This window comes from Passer domesticus, chromosome 20 (assembly GCF_036417665.1).
Source record: "Passer domesticus isolate bPasDom1 chromosome 20, bPasDom1.hap1, whole genome shotgun sequence".
Lineage (NCBI taxonomy): Eukaryota > Metazoa > Chordata > Aves > Passeriformes > Passeridae > Passer > Passer domesticus.
In genome coordinates, this window is record NC_087493.1 from 1,705,514 (window position 1) to 1,725,978 (window position 20,465).

General features: G+C 58.9%; 3 protein-coding genes across 4 annotated transcripts in view; 2 read left to right on the forward strand and 1 right to left on the reverse strand.

Moving 5' to 3' along the window:
• The window catches only part of RBFOX3 (RNA binding fox-1 homolog 3), a 139,316-nt gene extending 126,076 nt beyond the window's left edge, over positions 1-13,240 (reverse strand). Inside the window, exons 1-2 of one of the 2 annotated variants that reach the window (XM_064395457.1) lie at positions 13,106-13,240; positions 11,965-12,171 (exon numbers count right to left, since the gene is read on the reverse strand). The gene's annotated coding sequence lies outside the window, so the exon portion shown is untranslated. Of the gene's footprint in view, positions 1-11,964; positions 12,264-13,105 lie in introns of those variants that run through there. The other variant, XM_064395467.1, reaches the window with a different exon arrangement.
• On the forward strand, positions 732-9,588 carry ENPP7 (ectonucleotide pyrophosphatase/phosphodiesterase 7). The gene is made up of 6 exons (XM_064395453.1): positions 732-1,218; positions 2,791-2,936; positions 3,721-4,341; positions 5,015-5,291; positions 5,897-5,995; positions 6,373-9,588. The coding sequence occupies exons 1-5, from the start codon at positions 930-932 to the stop codon at positions 5,983-5,985; spliced, it is 1,422 nt and encodes a 473-aa protein (XP_064251523.1). The 5' UTR covers positions 732-929; the 3' UTR covers positions 5,986-5,995; positions 6,373-9,588.
• On the forward strand, positions 12,361-20,422 carry CBX2 (chromobox 2). Its single transcript, XM_064395452.1, has 5 exons — positions 12,361-13,009; positions 13,091-13,134; positions 13,657-13,722; positions 15,194-15,263; positions 15,508-20,422. The coding sequence occupies exons 1-5, from the start codon at positions 12,938-12,940 to the stop codon at positions 16,861-16,863; spliced, it is 1,608 nt and encodes a 535-aa protein (XP_064251522.1). The 5' UTR covers positions 12,361-12,937; the 3' UTR covers positions 16,864-20,422.
• Positions 20,423-20,465: the final 43 nt, after the last annotated feature.

Below are 20,465 nucleotides of genomic sequence, written 5' to 3' on the forward strand. Positions count from 1 at the left end.
AAACTCATCTACCCAGCCCAGTTATGGGGAGAAACATCAAGGAATGACCCCAGACAGGGCAGGGAAAACCGGGTGGAGACAGCTCTGCTTGCTGAGGAGAGGGCGGCTGGCAGTTAGGAAGCAAAGCACCAAGGAATAAATCTGCAACCTGAGCAGAGGAAGATCAGCAAAGACATAAAGGTTGTGAGTTCAGAGCCCAGGCAACCAAGGCAACCTCTGTTACATAACTCTGCAAAAACCTCAAACTCAGTTTTTCTGAGAAACGAGTCATCAGCAATGATTAAACCCCAGAGAAGCCATAAACCAGCAGATATTGATAGGGTGGGATGCTGATACAGCGAAGCTCAGCAGTGAACGAGCAGAGGGTCACCCGTGGAGAGCAGCAGAGCGCAGTGGGACACAGGGCTTCAGAGCTGGGCTCACCCTCAGGAGCATCTCCAGGGTTGATGCATGGTCAGGATCCAAGGAAAAGCCTCCTTCTCCAGTGAGCAGCTCAACAAAGCCACACTGGAAAGCTGTGGGTAAATCCAAGCCCCTCCCTGAGCCTCCATCTCAAGGTGGACAAGCAGTCCTGGGGCGTGAGCTGCCTTCTGAGGCTGAGCTGCTGAGCACAGAGCAGGGCACCGAGAGCCAGGAGTGGGGACAGGACACCACGGGGGGCTGAGAGGGACAGGGGGCTGTGGAGGCAGGGTCCCAGCCTCCCACCACACCAGGAACCTCCCTGGTCACACACACCAGAACAGCACCACCGCCACTGAGGGAAGACGCAGATTTGGTGTTTGACCCAGAAAGAACTTTAAGATAATCTACCTTAGAGAGACAAACAACAGACACTTGTCCTGATAGCAAACGCTGGCTGAAGCCACACACCCGATCAGCAACTGCAGGATTAGATAAGGACTGGACTTGGTCCCACCCTGCACGTATTAATGAGAGCTCTCCGGACACCTGGGCTGTTCCAGCTCAAGGGCTTGAAGATGCTCCTGTCACTGGGGCTGCTCTTTGCTGCCCTGTCCTTGGGAAGATGCATCCCCCTGCAGCAGGCGCCCAACCGCAGCAAGCTCCTCCTGGTGTCCTTCGACGGCTTTCGCTGGAACTACGACCAGGACGTGGACACCCCCAACCTGGACACCATGGCTGCGGACGGGGTGAAGGCCAAGTACATGACTCCTGCCTTCATCACCCTCACCAGCCCCTGCCACTTCACGCTGCTGACTGGTGAGTGCCGCACGGGGGCTGGGAAGGGCAGGGTTGTCACTGTCGTATTGTATGAAAAATCCCTTGGCTAGGATTTTTCTCCTGAGGAGCTGAGAAACCTCAGAGGAAAAGAAAAACAATAATTATCTGCTGCTGTGGAATGCAACAGGTGCATCTTTGACTGGTCCATGTGCATTGTTTCTACTTAATGACCAACCATGGTCCAGCTTGTGGACTCTGAGAGTCATGAGCTTTTGTTATGATTTCATTCCGTTCCATTCTTTTCTAGCCCTCTGATGCTTTCCTTTATTTATTCTTTTTAGTATAGCATTTTAATATAACGTCATAAAATAATAAATCAGCCTTCTGAAACATGGAGAGAAGATTCTCATTTCTTCCCTTGTCCTGGGACCCTCAAACACAACCACACAGGGTCAGGGCTTAGGGGCCAGTGAAGGACACGAGGTGAGGAGGCACCCAGACCATCCTGACCCTGCAGCACACGGAGCCTCAAAGCAGGCAGGCAAGAGATGCAGAAATGGTAGATTTAAACCAGACACAAAGAAATTCCTCCCTGTGAGGGTGGTGAGGCACAGATTTCTCCATCCATGGAAATGTCCGAGGCCAGGATGGACGGGGCTTGGAGTCAGCCTGGTCCGGTGGAAGGTGTCCCTGCCCGTGGCAGAGAGGTGGAACGGGATGGTTTTTCAGGTCCCTCCCAACTCCAACCATTCTGGGATTCCATGAACTGAACCTGTATTTATCAAAGGTAAATAGCACCAGACCAACTCGATAGCCTCCTTTGATAAGATAAATTATTTTTTAAACAAGGGAGATACTCTAAATTTAATCTTTCTGGACTTCAGTAGTGCATTTGATACAGTGCCACATGGGAAATCATTAGTTAAGATGGAGAAGATGAAGATTAGCACAAAATCTGTAATGTGGGGAAGTGAGAGGCTACGGGAGGAGGACAGAGTGGATGCTGAGAGGAGATTGTCAAGCTGGAGGGAGGGCACCAGGGGAATTCCTGAAGAATCGATTTTGGAGCCAATCTTATTTAAGATTTTAATTAATAACCTTGGCATGAAAGAGTGGAGCATGCTAATGAAATCTGCTGATGGGCAAAAGCAGGGAGGCAGCGTCAATACGAGGGAGGATGGGGATGTCGTGCAGAAGGGACTGCGCAGTCTTCAGGACCAGAAAAACAAAAATAGCACAAAATGTAGGAGTCAAAGTGCATCTCTCCCTTCTAACGGAAACTTCTGCTCACTGACCTCGCAGACTGCGAGCAACAGCGAAAGTGAAACACCTTGTGGTTAGATACACCCAGGACAATGGGAACCTGCCCGTGCCCAGAGGGCAGCAACCACTGCAGGTTGGGTCTGGGTCCAGGTGAGACCCACCAGACACCAACTAACCCACAAGGGAAGCAGCAGTCCCCCAGCATCTCCCTCCCTGCCCTGGGACCCCACCTGGGAGAGGGCAAGGGTAGGAAGGGGAGGCCAAAGGTCCCCTCTGCCCTACACCCAGTGTGGGGGTGAGACCCCCCAGCACAGCCTGGCTCACCCCCTCCTCTCATCTCTCCCACAGGGAGGTACATGGAGAACCACGGGGTGATCCATAACATGTGGTTCAACACCAAAACAGGAGTGAAACTGCCCTACTACACCACACAAGGCATAAGCAGCTGGTGGGACAACGGCAGCCTCCCCATCTGGATCACTGCCCAGAGACAGGCAAGTGTGGCACCTCCTCACACACACAGACCCTGCACAGACCCATCCAACCTGCCATCCCCCGGGAAAAGCTACAGGCAAGCCAGGATCCCTAGTGGCCGTAAGATCCCAGCCTCCCTATGAACGTCAGGCTAATTAGACCAGCAAAAAACTGAAATCCCCAGACTCTGGCAGGAATAATTATGAACATTCTACTAAAAATAGCAAAAAATAATAGATGCATTTCAGCTTTATTAAGACATTAATAAAGCAGGTTATCCTGCTCCTGTTCAAAGAAGCCTCAGCCAGTTCCTCGGGGAGCATCCTGAGCCTGGGAGCCCCACACAGCCCGGGGCACATCCAGGGCAGCTGGGTGGGGGCAGCGACAGGGGCCACTCCCCTGGAACTGCAGCAAGGCCAGCAGGCCTGGAATCTGGCTTTGAGGCTGGACGAACCCCAGCCCAAGACCTTTGCCCACATTTGCCTGACAATTGGCTCCTCTGACTCCAATAAAACACACCTTAATGTCTTGATGGTCAAGAGGTGGAGGGCCCATGCAAGGCGCAAATGGGTCACTGGTTCCAAAGTTTTAACTGGTGTTAAAACACAGTGAAGGGACCAGGTGCAAGGGCAGTGCTTTCAATTAATCACTTTTAATTGGCAATGAGCAAGAAAACCTCATTAGAGGCAGAAGTAGACATTGGGGACTGAATGAACTAATCATGTTAGGAGGTGGCTGCACTGGCAGATGGAAGGATGCTGCCGAGAGAGTTCAGGTGAGTTTATGGAATGCCTCCACTCACAGGGTTTGAAGACAGGCTCTATCCACTTCCCTGGAACCAAAGCGAAATACCAAGGGGAAGAAGTGTACAAGAAGTTGGTGGAACCCGCATTGTTCAACTACAGCAACGAAACCAACTGGAGGCAGAGCATCGACACCGTCATGGAATGGTTCACAGTGGACAACCTCGACTTCATCACGCTCTACTTTGGGGAGCCAGACTCCTCGGGACACAAGTTCGGCCCCGAATCCACACAGAGGAAAAACATGATCAAGCAGGTGGACAGAACCGTCGGCTACTTGAGGCAGCGTATCCGGGAAAGCGGCCTGGAGTCAACCCTCAACCTCATCATCACATCCGACCACGGCATGGAGACCGTCCTGAAAACCGACGAGATTCACCTCCGCACCGTCAGCAACTTCACCTTCCAAGACATCGACTTCGAACTCCTAGATTATGGACCAAATGGACTCCTGGTGCCAAAGGAAGGGAAACTAGAGCACGTGTACTCAGTCCTGAAAAACGCCCACCCAAAGCTGCACGTTTACAAGAAGGAAGAGTTTCCAAAGAGGTTCCACTACGCCAACCATTCCCGGATCACCCCGCTTTTGCTGTACAGCGATCCAGGCTACGTGATCCATGGGGTAAGGTGTACGCTCAGGCATGTCCTGCTGTCCTTTGGGACGTGCCTCTCACTCCTCCCCTCCCACCCCAGCACCCTCCCAGCTTTAGGCCTTTGTGTTGATTGGTCTCCATACACACAGATATAAATTCCAGCTCTTTGTGTTAAAGATCTTCTCTGCTGTTGAGAAGAGAAAGTATCCAGAAACCTTGGAGTAGGAGCTGCATGAATGCAGAATATCCAATGCAGAATATCCAATGCAGAATATCCAATGCAGAATATCCATTGCAGAATACCCAATGCAGAATATCCAATGCAGAATATCCAATGCAGAATATCCAAAGCAGGATATCCATTGCAGAACATCCATTGCAGAATATCCTAGCCTGACCTAAGGGAAGGCCCAGCATCAAGAGCAGCAGGCAGCTTCGCATTGGAAGCTCCTCAGTACAAAAAAATTTGGCTGTGCCGACGTTTAGGGAGGGAACCTGCACGATATAGTTGCTTGAGAGCCATGTCTGGAGGCACCTCTGGATTCTGCAGAGTTTAGCACCAACAGATCAACACCCAAAACTGAAAGGAACCGAGCAGACCACGAAAGCCCAGGGCTGCAGAGCGCAGTGCAGGAGGTGGGAGAGGTGGGGCGTGCGGGGGCAGTGGGGCTGGGGTGGTCACATTCCTGCTCTCCCCTCCAGAGGTACAAGGTCCAGTTCAACAAAGGGGAACACGGTTTTGACAACGAGGCCATGAACATGAAAACCATCTTCCGTGCCGTGGGACCGGCCTTCAAGAAGGGGCTGGAGGTGGAGCCCTTCGAAAGCGTCAATGTCTACGCGCTCCTCTGCGAGCTGCTGGGCATCACCCCCGAGCCCCACGACGGCTCCCTGGAGGTCACCAAGCCCATGCTGAGAGAAGACACGGACGATGGCAATGGCAATGGCAATGGCAATGGCAACGGCAATGGCAGCAATGGTGAGCAGCGGGAGTCATGGGGGGCAGGGGGAGTGGCAGCAGGCAGTGACAGTGGGCACTAGGAACAGCAACAGGCACCAGAAGTGGCAATGGCACGGGGAGCAGCACCGGGGGCGGCAATAGGCACAGGGAGTGCACTGGGAGCGGCACCGGGAGCGGCACCGGGCACAGGGAGCGGCACCGGGAACGGCGCCGGGAGCGGCACCGGGAGGGGCACCGGGCACAGGAAGCAGCACCGGGAGCGGCACCGGGAGCGGCACCGAGCTCCGGGAGCGGCACCGGGAGGGGCACGGGGCACCGGGAGCGGCACCGGGAGCGGCACCGGGCACGGGGAGCGCTCCGCTCCGCCGGGATTCCCGCGGGAACAGCGACACCTGGCGGCCGCCGCCGCTCCCGCCACCGCCCGGCGGCTCCGGGCACCGGGCCGTGCCCCCCCCACCGCCGCTCGGCCCCGCGCTCGGTAACCGGGCAGAGGTCACCGTGGCACCGGGGCGGAGCTGCTCCCGGCCGGGTGGAGGGAGCGGAACGGGTGGCAGGAGGTGGCAGTCACCGGTGGGTGCCGGCCCCGGGTAGGGCTGGCACTCACCCCGCTCTGGGCACGGCAGGTTCCGGTCCTTCTCTCCACCCCGCCGAGAAGCTGCCGCTGATGCTGGGACTCGCTGTCGTTCTGGGATGCCGGGGAGGAGTTTTCTAACCACAATCAGGTACCCGACCCCACGGACCCCCGGGAGGGGGCAAGCACCCCGGCAAACCGTGCCCCGTTTGGGGTGGTCTCCTCGGGTGTCCCCTGTCTGTGGAGCCCCCCGAAACCGCTCCCTGCACGGGCTTGACACCTCAGACAGGACTCTGAGTTTGTCCTGCCCCGGGTCAGCATTGGCACCACCCAGGGCATGGGCTGGGCTGAAGAGAAGGGAGGCACCCTCTTGGACCCTGGCACAGCCCCTGCCCTGTCCCCTCTCTCCTCTGTGTGCAGCCAGGTCTGGGCCACGAGCAACCACGAGGGGTGAATCCTTCACTGTTCGTGACCCGGCACATGGCTGTGTGCGGCTGCCAGACCAGAATTTGTCCTTTTCCCTCACAGCGCAAATTTGTCCAGGGAACCACCAGAACAAGTAACTCCTGATCCAATTCCCTGGCACCCACAGGCTGCAGAGACCTGAAACAAGCAGCAGCAGCACCGTGCTCTCCTGTCCTGGCAGCCCCCAAGCTCCAGGCAACTCTACCAGCACACATGGGGAAGGACATGGCTCACAAAGACAACCTGAGTCCCAGGCTCAGGGAAAGGGACAGAATTCCCAAAACCTCTCTAAATGACTGACCCACGCTCCTCCAGCATGCCTCAGTCCCCGGAGGAGATGCCTCCCCCAGGCTTTGTGGGACACCGGGATGCACTGCTGTGGGAGGTGGCACTGCTGTGGGAGGTGGCACTGCTGTGGGAGGTGGCACTGCTGTCCCTCCAGCCTGACACGGTCACCCCGTGTTTGCATCACCCCAAATGCAGGAGGCAGGACAGCTCCAGGGTCGGTTTGGAGCAGAGACAGCTGATACACAATGAGTGTCTAATCTAATTAAAATGTGTTCCAAGCGTGCTGGGAGCCTCTCCTGAAAGGTGCCAGGCCCCACCGAGGGTGGAGCCACTCAGCCCGGACCTGCCAAGGACACAGAGCTCCCTTTGTCCCTGCTGGCCACGGCACCCCCAAAGCCTCGGAAGCATCCCAAAGTCACTCAGCACTTCCAGCTCCTGCCCCAAGAGCCCAACCAGCACCACCCTGCTTGTCCTTCTGTGCTTTGTGGCTGTGGCCAAACCTGGGAAATGCCCCCTGTGCAGCCCTGAGCAGCAAACCTGCAGGCGGGATGGGCCTGGCTGCTCTGCTCCATGGCTGAGACCTGCCCCAGCGGCAGCCGAGTCCGCTCCTGGGAGTGCTGGGAGGGGCGTTGATGTCTTTGGAGAGACAGGGAATGTGGCAGTGCCAGGGCCAGGACCCCCAGCTCACAGCAAACAGCCCTGTGATCCTGAGCCAGGGGCTGGCAAAGCCTGGGCCGGTTGTGCCAGGCTCCAGGAGCTCTCCCCAGCAGGGCTGAGGCAAAAGCCCCTGTCCAAATCCAAACCTCCCTCTGCAGGAAGCAGCCCAGGGTCCTTCAGCCAGGCTGGGGCTCAGGGGACAGGGAGCAAGACCCCCCCATCCTGCAGCCCCCACTCCAGCCCTCCCAGCGTGGCATTCCAGCACCCCCAGAGCCCTCCCAGATGCTGTGGTGCTTTCCCCAGCCCTGTGCCTCATCTCAGGGGCTCGATAAACATCTGTTGCCATAGAGACTCTCTCACTGCATCGGCTTCACCCAACGAGATGAAACAAGAGCCGCACCCTCAGAAAAACAGGAAGAAAATGTTTGGCTTGAAGCGGTGCTGGGGTGGGGGTCAGGGCAGCAGCAGCAGCAGGGAGGCTCTGAAAGGGGAGCGTGGCCAGCGCTGTGCACGCCGTTGAAAATGGTATTAATGATGAGAGTGTGCAAAAACCTCCCCAGCTCTCCTGCTGGTGACCTTGGGGCTTCCCCGGCAGGTCAGCACTGCCACGGGCAGGGGCAGCCAGCTCTGCTGGTACCCTGGAGATCCTGGCAGAGCCTGCAGAGCTCAGAACCCGCTGGTACCAGGCTCTGACCGTCCTCATGCCCAGCAGGCACACAGCAGGATCACAAACCCATGGAATGGCTTTGGCTGGAAGGGACCTCAAAGCCCATCCAGTGCCACCCCTGCCATGGCAGGGACTCCAGCTGTCCCAGGGCGTCCAAGCCCCAATGTCCACCCTGTCCTTGGGCACTGCCAGGGATCCAGGGGCAGCCCCAGCTGCTCTGGGCACCTGTGCCAGGGCTGCCCACCCCACAGGGAAGAATTTCCTCCTAACATTTAACCTAAATTTCTCCTGTGGAAATTTAAAACCAATTTCCTGTCCTATCACTCTCTGCCCATTTAAATTGCCACTCTCCCTTTTTTATAAGCCTTTAAGTACTGGAGAGCCACAGTGCTCAGAGGGTTGGTCCCAGTCTGGTTCCCAGACCCACACAGGGAACATGGAGTTTGTAGTGACCAACCTCCTGACACAAATCCTCATCTGAGAGCTGATCTTCCCTCAGCTGGGAGCAGGAATTGAGTTCCTGACTCAACCAGCAGCATTTGGGCGAGACAGAGCGCTGCCAGAAAAATCCATGGTGAGGAAGGGACCATCCTTCAAGCTGCTGCTTATTTCAGGTCTCTGCAGCCTGTGGGTGCCAGGGAATTGGAGGAAGGCTGACCCCTGACACATCCCTGCAGGGGGGTTTCCCTGCCCTCCAGTCCCAGGGATTGGCACCAGACACAGCTCGCTGGGGCTGCTCCCACTCGGGGTGGCTGGAGGCAGCACGCTGGTCACGGTACTCGCTGCAGCCGCATTTCCAGCACGGACCATGCCCCAGCCCTGGGCTCCCGAGCACGCGGGAGCTGGGGGATCCCCTCCCTGGCCCAAGAGCTGGTCCTGTTCCTCCATCCCCCCGCACCCGTGTCCCGCTGCCTCCCGCCCTGCTGGTGTCCCAATGTCCCGGTGCAGTACCGGTGTCCCGGTGTCCCGTGCAGTACCGGCAGCCGGCGGCCGAGGGCTCCCGAGCCGCGCTCAGCTCCCCCGAGCTCCCGGCACGGCCGGGGGAAGCGGCTCGCGGTGGAAGCCCGGCCCGGAGCATCTCCCCAAAGCCGCGGCGCCGCAGCCGCCAGCCCCCCGCCCAGCGCCGGCCGCTGCCCCGGGGCCATCCGGAGCCCCGGCGGCTGCCCCGGCCAGGGATCCGCTCCTCGTCCCGAGAGACAAAGCCTGGGAACACCCTCCCAGCACCCTCTGCAGCTCCGGCTGCACCGCCCGCGCAGGGATGCTCCAAGGGATGCCCCGGAGATCACGACACGCACCGGAATGTCACCATCCCCTCCCGGCCCTGACTACGTGCCCGGGCTGGGCGATGCTTCCATGTCCCAGGCCAGACGGATGAGATGGATCCTCCCCACTGTGGGTGCAAGTTTAATCCCACAAACACATGGAACCTAAACCAGCTCCTACTCCCCAGCCAGGAGCCACCTCCAGCTCAGCCTCTTCCAAGGAAAACCCCAAACTGTCGCATTTTGCACGTCCTTGGAGCCTTTCCCAGCCCTTCCCGCTGCTCCTCACACCTCGTGCATGGGCAATGTGGGACATTTTCAGCAAACATTTCCCGGTGACAAAGGCCAAAGCCCAGCCTGGCCCTGCCCGGACACAGCCTCTGCCGGATCCCCGCGTCTCCTCCCGCCCTCCCGTAATTCATTCCCCCCCGCCCCCCTCCCCGGGCTGGGGGTCACGCAGCAGGGAGAGCCCCGCTGTGTATTGCATCCCAATTTGCCATGCATTTCCACACCATTTGCTTCCTTTTCTTTTTCCTGCACTGGGAAGCTGCTCGCTGCCCAGGGGTCCCAGCCGCTCCGGGATGGGAACATAACAACAAACATACAAGGACACGTATTTATTTATTTATGGCACGCAGTGTGTGGGGACACTGCTGCCTCCCAAAACGCCTGCTCGGGGGTGGCACGCGCCCCTCTGACTCCCGCACAGGGCCACAGGACCCCGACACGAGGCGGTCCCCGGCCACCCCATCCTGGGAAGCCGCACAGCTCCATGCTGCAGTACCCAAATGAGATGCAGATCTCTGTGCTTTGATTGGCTGACGCCTTGGGAAAAACAGCCACCATTTGCCCACAACAAACATGGCCACCATGGCCCGGCTGTTCCCTGGAGTGGCCCCAGCCTCACCCTCTGGGGTCAGGGACATCCCGCACCCCCTCAGGCCCCCCCGGCATGGGGGTCCCGGAGGGAACGGGGCACCCCTGCAATGCACCTGCTTTGGGGGGCCCAGCACCAACACAGAGACCCTGTGGGAACCCCCACGGCCTGGATCCCCCCGGACCTTGACCCCCACCCCGCACCTACCAGGCCAGGGCTCCACAAGGCCCTGGAAAGCGGCCGTGTCCTTCACTGAGCCTGGCAGGGTGGGCAGAGAGCCCACAGCACCTCAGGGGTGACCTGAACTAGTTCCCAGTAAACCCCAGTTTAAAGAGATTTCCAGTCTGGGGAGCAGCACAGCCCTTTCCCCCTCAACACACAAAGGGGACTCGGGTCATCCCCATCCCTTCCTCCAACACCAAATCCCCACTTCAGCCTGACAGCCCCTGCTACAGACACAACACAGGACACACGGCATTCCTGGGATGCCTGGCCTGCTTGGGAAAAGCTACAAAATCATGTTCCATCAGATTAGTTCAGGGGTCTGACTCTCATCTTTAAGATGATGATGGTTTTCATGGTGATTGGTGAATTTATTGGCCCTGCTGTCACTTTGCTTGGTGGGAGCATGGGGCCAAGTTCTCCAGTGCGTGTTGCTGACTTTCTCCAGAAAGGTGAAGTCCCTGTCAGGGGTGGGAAACACTGAATTCATGGGAAAGGCACTCAGGTGGAGCCACAGCTGTGGCAGCAGGAGGGGGGAATCTCATCCCACCCCAGTGAGCAGCCCCAGCAGGGGCAGCCCCAGTGGGGGCTCCCACCAGCAGTGCCCAGGGAAGCTCCAGGGCTGGGATGGTCTCCTCTGACTGACCAGGAGGGAACAGGCCAACCCAGAAGGCCTGAGGTACCCCACTCCACCAGGGGTAAAAGGCACAGAGCCCACGGCAGCCCAGGGACTGCCCAGGACCAATTTTTAATAAACCCCTGGGAGGAGAAAGGAGATTTCCAGCCCAGGGAGCAGCACGGTCCTTTCCACACTCACCAGGAACAGGACGTGTGGCATGAGCAGCATTGGGGATCATTCAGAGTCCCCACAAGGGACCAGGGACAGTGCTGATGGCACAGCCCCACAAACGCTGTGGTCCCTAAGGAGACACAAACGTCCAGGGCTGCTCCCACTTCTGAGCCCAGCCCCTCGGAGCCCAGCCGCCGGATGGAGCCTCTCCACTCACACGGCCTCCCCTTCCTGGCCCCGGGAAGGCAGAGAACAGCGACCCCAGCCCTGCATCCTCGTGGGGAGCTCAGGAACAGCAGCACGGAGGGGCGGCTGGGAGAGGAGCTCACCCAGCATCACCCGAACCAGGGCTCATTCCCAACAGGGGTCGTCTCTGAGAGGCGAATCCCTGCAGTCAGGAGAGCCCCAGGGCTCCTCATCCCTTGGGATGGCTGTGCACGGCTCAGGCACACGGCGAGGGGAGGTCACACAGGGCTTCTAAAATCTCAGAGGTGTCGCACACAAAGAGCCGAGCTGGCAGAAGGTAAATGAACTCAAACAAAAAGTGGGGCGCTGTTACAATTCTGTGTCACCTTCGGCTAAAAAACCGCTCCTACAGCTCATCAGCGACTGGCCACGGTGATTGTCAAAGAAAACAATGAAAGGTGACAGCGCCCGACCCAGGACAGCCCCCCTGGCTTGGACCCACCACACCCCGCGGTGCCCGAGCAGCCCCGCTCCCGGCTCCAGCCTCTCATTGCCTCCTTCAGAGGGTCCCCCGCGGTGACATTCCCCCCGCAGCGGGGACAGCCAACGCACCCGCTGCCGCTCCAAATGACCCAGCACCGCTAAACCCGGCATTGCTAAACCCGGCACCGCTAAACCCGGCCTCGCTAAACCCGGCATCGCTTACCGGAGACGGCAGTGCCCGGGGTGCGGGCGAGGCCCCACGCAGGACACCCCATGGCCCGTCCGGCTCCTGCTCAGTCCCTGCGCGCCGCGGGCACCCAGGCGCCGGGGCGACGGCAATTCATATCCCCGCGGCTCCCGCACGGTTAACGGCAGGCTCCGGGCCCGCGGCGGCGAACTCCCTGAGGTGCTGACTCATCTTCTTCCATGCCTGTAAAGCACCATATTTCATCCTTCCACGCCCACAGCGCACAACCGCCGTGCAGCAGCTCCTCACGCAGCCCCGCACGCCCCGGTGCGTGCGGTGCCGGCGCGGTCGGTGCCGCCGCACCCCCGGTAGCGCGGCTCGGGAGGGATCGTGGGCCGGGCGGTACCGAGCTGCGAGCCGGCACCGCGCGAGGGCCACAACCGGCCCACCCCCCGGGAAATCTTTTATTCTATTATAATCAACTATTTTAGGACTGAAACGTGCCGGTGCCGCTGCCGCCTGTTCCGGCCCGGCGGGGACCGGCGCTGGCTGCCCCGGCCCCAGGGTGCTTTGTCCCCAGGAAGGACCCCGGGCGGGGGACTCGGAGCCCGGCTCCTCGCAGCGGGAACCCCTCGCGGGGTCGGAGCGGGGGGATCCCCCCGGGGGCCGGCCGGGGAAGCCCCCTGCGCCGCCTGGGCAAACAAAGCCCCGGGCCGGGCCACCCCATTGTCCCCGCTCCGGCCGGGCTGCGGCCGCCCCCGCGCGGGAGGAAGAGGAGGGGTCGCACACAGACAATGCCTCCCCCCACCCCCCACGCCGGATCGCCCCGCCCCCCGCTCCCCATTGGCCGGCGGGGAATTTGGGGACCCCCCGCCCGCCCCTCCGCCGTATTGTGCCGGGGGGCGCGCGTGGATCTGGGGGGGTCGGAGCGCGCGCGGCCGCCGTCGGGGGCGCGCCCGGGGGCTCCCCTTGTGTGTGAGTGCGCGGGGGTGTGCGCGGGGCCGGGGCCATGGAGGAGCTGAGCAGCGTGGGAGAGCAGGTCTTCGCCGCCGAGTGCATCCTCAGCAAGCGGCTCCGCAAGGTGGGACCCGCCGCCCCCGCACCCCCGCTCTCCCCGCGCCCCCCGCCGCCGCTAACGCCCCTCTCGCGTCTCTCTCCGCAGGGCAAGCTGGAGTACCTGGTCAAGTGGCGAGGCTGGTCCTCCAAGTGAGCGGGGCGGTGCGGGGCGCGGGGCGGTGCGGGGCGCGGATCGCGGAACCATGCGGTGCGGAGCGGCGTGCGGTGCGGGGCGCGGGTACCGCCCGCCCGGCCGCTTTTGTTTGGGTCGTGCCGCTCCTTTTGTTTACAAATAAGCGCGGCCGCGGCCGGGCCCTCCCCGCCACCGCGTGGGGCTCTGCTCCCCCCTCCCGGGCTGGTGCAGCCCCCCCGGAGTCGCCGCACCCCCCGGCTGTGCCGGCCCCTCGCCCGCTGTGCTGAAACCGGAGCTCCCCCGGGATGCGCGGGGCTCGCCTCGCCCCGCGGCGGCGTGGCCGCCCCCTTGCCGATCTCCCTCCCCCGGCCCCTCTCCCCTGCCCGCCCCCCGGCTGTGCCGGCCCCCGGTACCGGCATGCCCCGGTCCGTGCCAGGCCCGGGTGGCCCTGGGGGAAGCCCCCGGTGCCCCGTGGGTGCCGGAACGGCGGGGGGGGGTCCGGTCCCCTGCTCTCAGCCGGTCCGTGTCCTCTGTTGCAGGCACAACAGCTGGGAGCCTGAGGAGAACATCCTGGACCCCCGGCTGCTCCTGGCTTTCCAAAAGAAGTGAGCAAACTCTAAATGTTTCTAAGCAAACTGTAAAGTCAATTAACTTCTAATTGGCTGCACGTGTGGTGGAAGCCGTTGGAAACAACAGCCTGGAGCTGGCGGGGCCCTTTGTGGCCAGGCCCTTTTGTTTGTCCCCGGAGTCACGGTCGGTCCAGGTCTACCTAGAGCGGCTCTGCCCTGGCCAGACAGACCCCGAGGGTTTGTGGCCACCGGGGGAATGGGGCACGGACCTGGGGCTCCCTGTCCCCATCCAGGGCTCGGGGACCTTGGCTGTGCTTGGGGGACAGCCGCAGACCCCTGGGGGGTGATGGTGCCTGGGCTTGTGAGGCATTAAAGTGAACTTGTGGAGGGTGAGGGAAATAATATCTGGGAGAAAATGGTAGAGAATGGTTTGGATTTAGAAGGATCTTAAAGCTCTTCCTGATCCACCCCATCATTTCCGCTATCCCAGCGGCTCCAAGTCCTGTTCAGCCTGGCCTTAGACATCACCATGGATGGGTTGGCCACAGCTTCTTTGGGCAGCCTGTGCCAGGGCCTTACCACCCTCACAGGGAAGAATTTCTTCTTAATATCCCATCTAACCCTGCCCTCGGACAGCTGGAAGCCATTCCCTGTGTCCTGTCACTCCAGGCCCTTGTCCAGAGTGCCTCTCCAGCTCTCTTGGAGCCTCTTTAAGTACTGGCAGATGCTCTGAGGTCTCCCTAGAGCCTTCTCCAGGCTGAACCACCTGGATGGCAGAACAAAATGGTGTCTGTCCTGTCAGGTGCATGCTCCTGCCTGGAGCCAGGCTGAGAACAGCAATGCACCCCAGGAATCACTCACGGAGCAGAGGGGGAGCCAGCTGGCCATGGCAGACATAGTGCTGCCAAGTACTTTGACATAGTAGTAATAAAAATCATTAAAGTTTATGAGAGGATTCAATTATAACTGGTTTCTGGATCCATTTCATTCAAGAATAGGATCTGGTGCTGGATGTAGACAGGATGGTGTTTAATCAGCTGGATGTTACATCTAAACACCATCCATTTAAACAGAACTAGGAAACGATCCTGTGACCTGAAACATCCCAGCCTGGGCCACCGTGGCCAGGGCAGGAGGTGCAGGAGAGGTGGAGGGAGTCCAGCAGAGGAGGGGACTCACTGAGCTTCCAGGGAATGCCTTTGCCTCTCCCACACCCAGCATGGAAGCTCAGCACAGCAGGGGCATAACCAAAGCAAGGCTTAGCAGGGCTGGGGACAGACCCTTCCCTTTGCCTGATCCTCTTGCGCCAGAGAAATGGCAAATCTCACCTGGAAAAGGCACAGGTTTACGATGGGTAACCCCACGTGGTCAATCACTGAGTGCTGGAAGCTGCGGGGATGTTGCTGGTGCAGACTGGGATGCTGTCCTGTCACTACCTGGCTGCCTCAGTTTCCCCAGATGTTTTGTCTTCCCCACAAACATTGTCCTTAATCCTTGTTTCCTGCAGGGAACACGAGAAAGAAGTGCAGAATCGGAAGAGGGGCAAGCGGCCCCGGGGCAGGCCCAGGAAGAACGTGGTGAGTCCCAGCAGCGCTGGGGCAGCTCTGGAGGGGCTCTGGCCTTGGAGGGCACCGGGGTTTGGGGGTGGCCTCAAGCACACAACTCATCCCGTCAGCTGATGGACTCCTGAAGATCAGCTACACAGAGAGAGAAGCTGGGCGTGTCTGAGGCCCCTGGCCAGGCCACCCTGGAGGGCTTGTAGTGCCCATAACCATTCCTCGGTCACTGCTGTTAACTCTCCCCGTCTCTGTTGCTTTGCAGGAACCAGAGATGCCTACAAACACTAAGTCAAGCAGCTCCTCTTCCTCCACATCCTCCTCTTCCTCCTCCTCCGAGGAAGAGGACGAGAGTGATCTGGAAGCAAAGAGAGGTCCCCGTGGCAGGGAGACGCACCCGGTGCCACAGAAGAAAGCTCAGATCCTGGTGGCCAAGCCTGACATGAAAGACGCTTCCAGGAAGAAGCGTGGCCGGAAACCTCTTCCTCCAGAGCAGAAAGCAGCTCGAAGGACTGTGAACCTGACAAAGGTGCTGAAAACGTCCCGGAAGGAGGTGGGGGGCAGTGCCAAGCTGGTGGGGAAGCTGCAGCCCCAGCACAGCACGCAGGGCTCAGGCATGGCTATGCTGAAGGATCCACCAGGCACCTTGGCTGGGCTCAGCTCAGGGGGCTCCTCAGTGGAGAACCTGCCCAACATGATGAAGAGCGGCTCGGCGAGCCCCAGCCAGGCCATCAGCTGGCAGAGCTCCATCGTGCACTACATGAACAGGATGTCCCAAAGCCAGAGCGCAGCCGAAAGCTCGGCCCTGGGCAGGCTGGCGCTGAAGGCACAGGCAGCCAGTAAGGGCAGCTTAGGGCTGGACTTGAAAATGAGGAGCCAGAAAGGCTCTGGGGAGCTGGGACTGAACACACAGGGACCCAAAACTGCAAAGGCTTCCGGCAGCAGCGCTGGAGGGGACCAGAAATCGGGGTTTGCTGCTGGAGGCCAGCTGCTGCCCAACGGCAGCAAGGCACCGTCGAGCTCATCTGGGGCCAGCAGCCAGGCAGCCTCCAGCCAGGAGCTGAACCTGCAGGCTCTGAACCTGCAGAGTGTCAAAAATGGGCCGAGCGCGGCCGGCGGGAGCAGCCTGCCCCGGCACCTCTGCGGCTCCCTGGCCAAGGGCTCCGCTGGCAGCACGGCCGGTGTGGGTGCCAAGGGTGCTGGCAGTGCCAAGGGTGGTGTGACAGGGGCCGGGCTGAACGCTGCCGGTGCTGCTGCACTGCCAGGGGGGGACGGAGGCAAGAGCAAGAAGCAGACACACCGGGCAGGTGACAGGGACTCGGCCAAAGGCGGCTCAGCGGGCGCTCCAGAGGGACACGTGGCCTCAGAGAGCCGCAAAGCCTCCGCCCTGGCCGAAGCGAGCACAGGCGAGGACAGCAGCTCGGATTCGGACCGGGATTCAGCGTCCCTCCCAGGTGTGGGTCAGAACATGTCTGTCTCCATCCAGACCAGCCAGGACTGGAAACCCACCCGCAGCCTGATTGAGCACGTCTTTGTCACCGATGTCACCGCTAACCTGATCACAGTGACGGTCAAGGAGTCCCCCACCAGCGTCGGGTTTTTCAACCTGCGGCAATACTGAGCCCAGGAGCCTAAGAGGAGGGAGAGAGCCCTTCAGCCTCACCCTCACCTTTGCCCAGCTCCTCCATCAGGTGTTTTTTCTTCAAAGCGAACGCAGAGCCCTCGTGAGACCTGCTGGAACTTCTGTCTGGACAGGCTGGACCAATAACACAGTGAAACCCGCTCCAAACTGCCAGCAGCTCCTGGATTTCCTCCCTGGCTTCTCTCCATCCTCTTCTGGAGCCGTGCCCCATGTGGGGGTGGTCGATGCCATGCTCTGGGGGCACTGGGGCTGCCGGGGTGTCAGGCTGGCCGGTTTCGAGCCAGGCTTCACTGCCTGCAGGTCTCTGTGCTTTGAAACAGCAAATGCCAAGGGCTGCAGCTCCCTGGCCACGGGGGTGTGGAGCTGCCATGGGACAGTCTTACACCTGGGAGAGTCTCTTCTGGGCTTCCTGTGGATCTGTCTGTGAGCCATGGGGAACTGCAAGTCAATCCAAATGAGGCAGCTGCTGCTCCCAGCCCTCAGGGTTGTGGGGGGCAGCTGCATTCGGGGGTTTTTCAGGGTACACTGAGCCCAGCCACCCCCCTGGGCGAGGTCATTTCCAATGATGGGAAACCCACAGCGTTTCTGTTGGGGTTTCCAATTGATAGGGAAACATTGTTTACATTTTTTCTTAAGGATTTTTTTTTTCATGAGGGAGGGAAATAACCCCAGTCTAAGGTAGATGAAGTCCTGGATGCCACTAACAGAACAGGTGGCAGAGGTGCTTTTTTTTGGAGGGTGTTTCCTTTCTGCTGGAGGAAAGTCCTGCCTTGAAAGCCAGCAGGATCCACCAGCTTCTCTGCAGTGACTTGACTTCCAGAAGAACATGAATTTCTGGGCAACCCAGGGAACCTCCACACCACTCCTGTGCCTCATCTTGGCATTGCCAGCATCTCCACCTCCTGCTCAGCAGGTTCCAGGCACTCACAGGGTCTGAGCTGGGGAATATTTTTTAAGCCTTGCAGAACATGTGAACCCTTCCAGCAGCAGGTGGGTTGGTGCTGGGGCTGCCAGGACACCCAGGACTGCTGCTCCCTGGGTTAGACCCACGCTGATCATTCATGGTTTTCTCCAGAATGCTCAGTAGCTGGTCAAGGCCACCTGCACCGGTAGTTTGGAGTGGTGGGAAGGGAGCCGAGAGGGAGAAGGGCTAAGACCAGTGGGTCCCACAAGCTGCTGTTCCCCAAGGAACCAGAGCAGCCATTCACCTTCCCCTGGCCATCCCAGCATCTGGGGTGCTCCTTTTTGCTTGCAATGGCACCCACTAATGGCTTTTCCACTGCAGTGTTTTCCCTGCTGCAGATTCCTCCTAGAAGCCAAAATTAGCAGCAGTTCAGGCAGAGTTTAGTAGCATTCGAGGTCATTTTCGTTCTGTGGATGCTGAGTCCTTTTCTCGGAGGCGATAACAGCTGGCAGCTGCCCCTCCCTGCATGGTTCTGATGCCTCCACCTGACCAGCAGGTCACTGCTTAGGGGGTCCCCAGGTGACTGAGCTGGCACCAGGGCAGGCGTTTCCCTTTGTCCCAGGCAGTGCCACTCACAGGAGTGTGGGTGCTTGGACCAAAGTGGGGTGCAGGTGCTCGTGACCCCCTGAGGCTGCAGCCCCCCACGGTCGTGGCTGCTGCCGCTGCCTGGCAGTGGGGTCACTCTCAGGTGATGCCAAAATGTCACAGTCTGTGCAGTTTACCTTCTACTGTAACTTTGCCAAACGAGCCCCAGGGAAGCATTGGCCGTGTCAGCAGCAAGCAGGGTGTGTGCTGTGCCCGTGTGCCAGGGGTGCCAGTGCTTTGGGAGAAGAACCAAGGGCTCTGGGAGCGTGGGGTGACGCGCTCAGCCACACACCAAACACTTGCTACTGGGCCTTTGCGAATCCAAACTGATAACAATGTGCCTTTTGGACCGTCCTTATCTCAGCCTTGTCTGTGGCACTGCTGCCACCACAGGTTTGTGCCTATGCAAAGCAGGGTGGTCACAGGGTCTTGGGGACACGGTGACACCAGTGGGGAGAGGTGTCCTGGTCCCCAGTGGGACACCTGCTGTCGTGCAGAGCCCTGCTGAGCAATGCCCCCCGAGGGGAAGCTGGCCACGCAGGGATACTCTTGTCTGCAGCAAGAGGATGTGTGGATTGGTTTCTCCACGGGGGAGAAAATCATCTGAAGATGCTCCAAGGAGGGGCCAGGCCCCAAGGGTGGGGCCGTGACAGCAGGTGAAGTGCTGGCTGCACTTCACAGCAGCTCTGGGCTGGCTGCCCTCTGCAGAGCCTCTGTCCCACGGGTTTCTCCCTGGAGGGCCTGCCTCCTGCTCGGGCAATGGGGACACGTGTCCCAACAGCGGGCAGCCCCTCCATCACCCGGCCTTCCCAGGCATGTCCCCTCTAGCAGCACAGGACTCTGCTGTCACCACTTGCTATTGTGCCTTTTGCTCACCAGCTGGTTCAATTCCAAAGGTCTAAGGATGGTGAAAATGATAATCCAGGATTTTTTTTTCTGGCCATCTCACTACATGTCCTCCCCAGCCCCTTTCTCACTTGGTGTTCTGGGATCTTGGCTCACCCAAAAGCTGGGGGGTTGAGTGCATGGTTCCCACTGGGGTTTGCTTCCCAAAGACACATCCTGTGGGTAATTTACTGGAATCTTTGGTGGACAGGGGTTAGAAGACCCCTGGTCGGTGCAGACCCTGGTTATGTACCATTAGGATTCAAGTTCTACCTTTTATTTCTTTTTTTGTTTTTGAGTTTGCTGCTATGGGTTGGCATGTTCAGCCGGGTGTCAGACAGGCAATTAAAGGTTTGTCACTTGTCATTTTCTAAGGGGTTTCCGATGTGGAAAGTCCTGCGGTATTTGTATAGTGAATGGATATTTTCCCCAGGCGTAATCTGGTTAAGCATCCTTGTTGTTTTCCATTGGACTGGAAGAGGTGGCCGATTCAGCCATCATCCCAAGAAACTGAGTCTATTTTTATATATATATTTTGTACCAAAAAAAAAAATAAAAATCCCAGGAGCACACGGAGGGATGGAGATAGTTTAGGGGTTTGGTTTGTGTTGAGTTTCTGAGCTGTGTGTGATGAGCTCCAGAGCCAGGAGAAAGGTTTTACTGACAGAAATTTGAGATAGGTGAAAACAAACAATTGTTCTTGTAACTTGTGCCAGTCAGTGCTCTGATTTGTATGTTTTAATTAAAGAGAGAGCCAAATCGGTCCTGTATGACACTTGTAATTGCTTTAAACTGCAGCTGTTTGTTTGCTTTTATTTTCTGAGAACAAAAGTCGGGGATGTTATTGCCCTGGGAAAGCATCAGTGCTGTGGGAGCAGGACCAGCTCCCCACGCAGCACCCCCATCCCTCCCAGCCCCTCACCCACGTTCCTTGTGCAGTTTTCCAGTGCTCCTGGACACTAACGCTAGTGTAGCCCCCCAGCTCTAGGCTGCTTTTAATTTATTTGCAGGAAAACGCTAGGAAATGCTTACGTCGGGTGGGGGGTTTTGTATGACTTTTCCACACTTCTTTTCTAGCATATCAATAAATATTTTTTTAAACTTTTCAGCCTCGTGTGGTCACTGCTCCGGAGAGCTCCCGTCCCCC

Excerpts from the sequence above, each read along its gene's own strand:
- CBX2 (XM_064395452.1), top strand. The coding sequence starts at position 12,938 with ATGGAGGAGCTGAGCAGCGTGGGAGAGCAGGTCTTCGCCGCCGAGTGC. Across the intron at positions 13,135-13,656 it reads TGGCGAGGCTGGTCCTCCAA|GCACAACAGCTGGGAGCCTG; the intron begins GTGAGCGGGGCG and ends CCTCTGTTGCAG. Across the intron at positions 15,264-15,507 it reads GCAGGCCCAGGAAGAACGTG|GAACCAGAGATGCCTACAAA; the intron begins GTGAGTCCCAGC and ends GTTGCTTTGCAG.
- ENPP7 (XM_064395453.1), top strand. The coding sequence starts at position 930 with ATGAGAGCTCTCCGGACACCTGGGCTGTTCCAGCTCAAGGGCTTGAAG. Across the intron at positions 2,937-3,720 it reads GGATCACTGCCCAGAGACAG|GGTTTGAAGACAGGCTCTAT; the intron begins GCAAGTGTGGCA and ends CTCCACTCACAG. Across the intron at positions 5,292-5,896 it reads CAACGGCAATGGCAGCAATG|GTTCCGGTCCTTCTCTCCAC; the intron begins GTGAGCAGCGGG and ends TGGGCACGGCAG.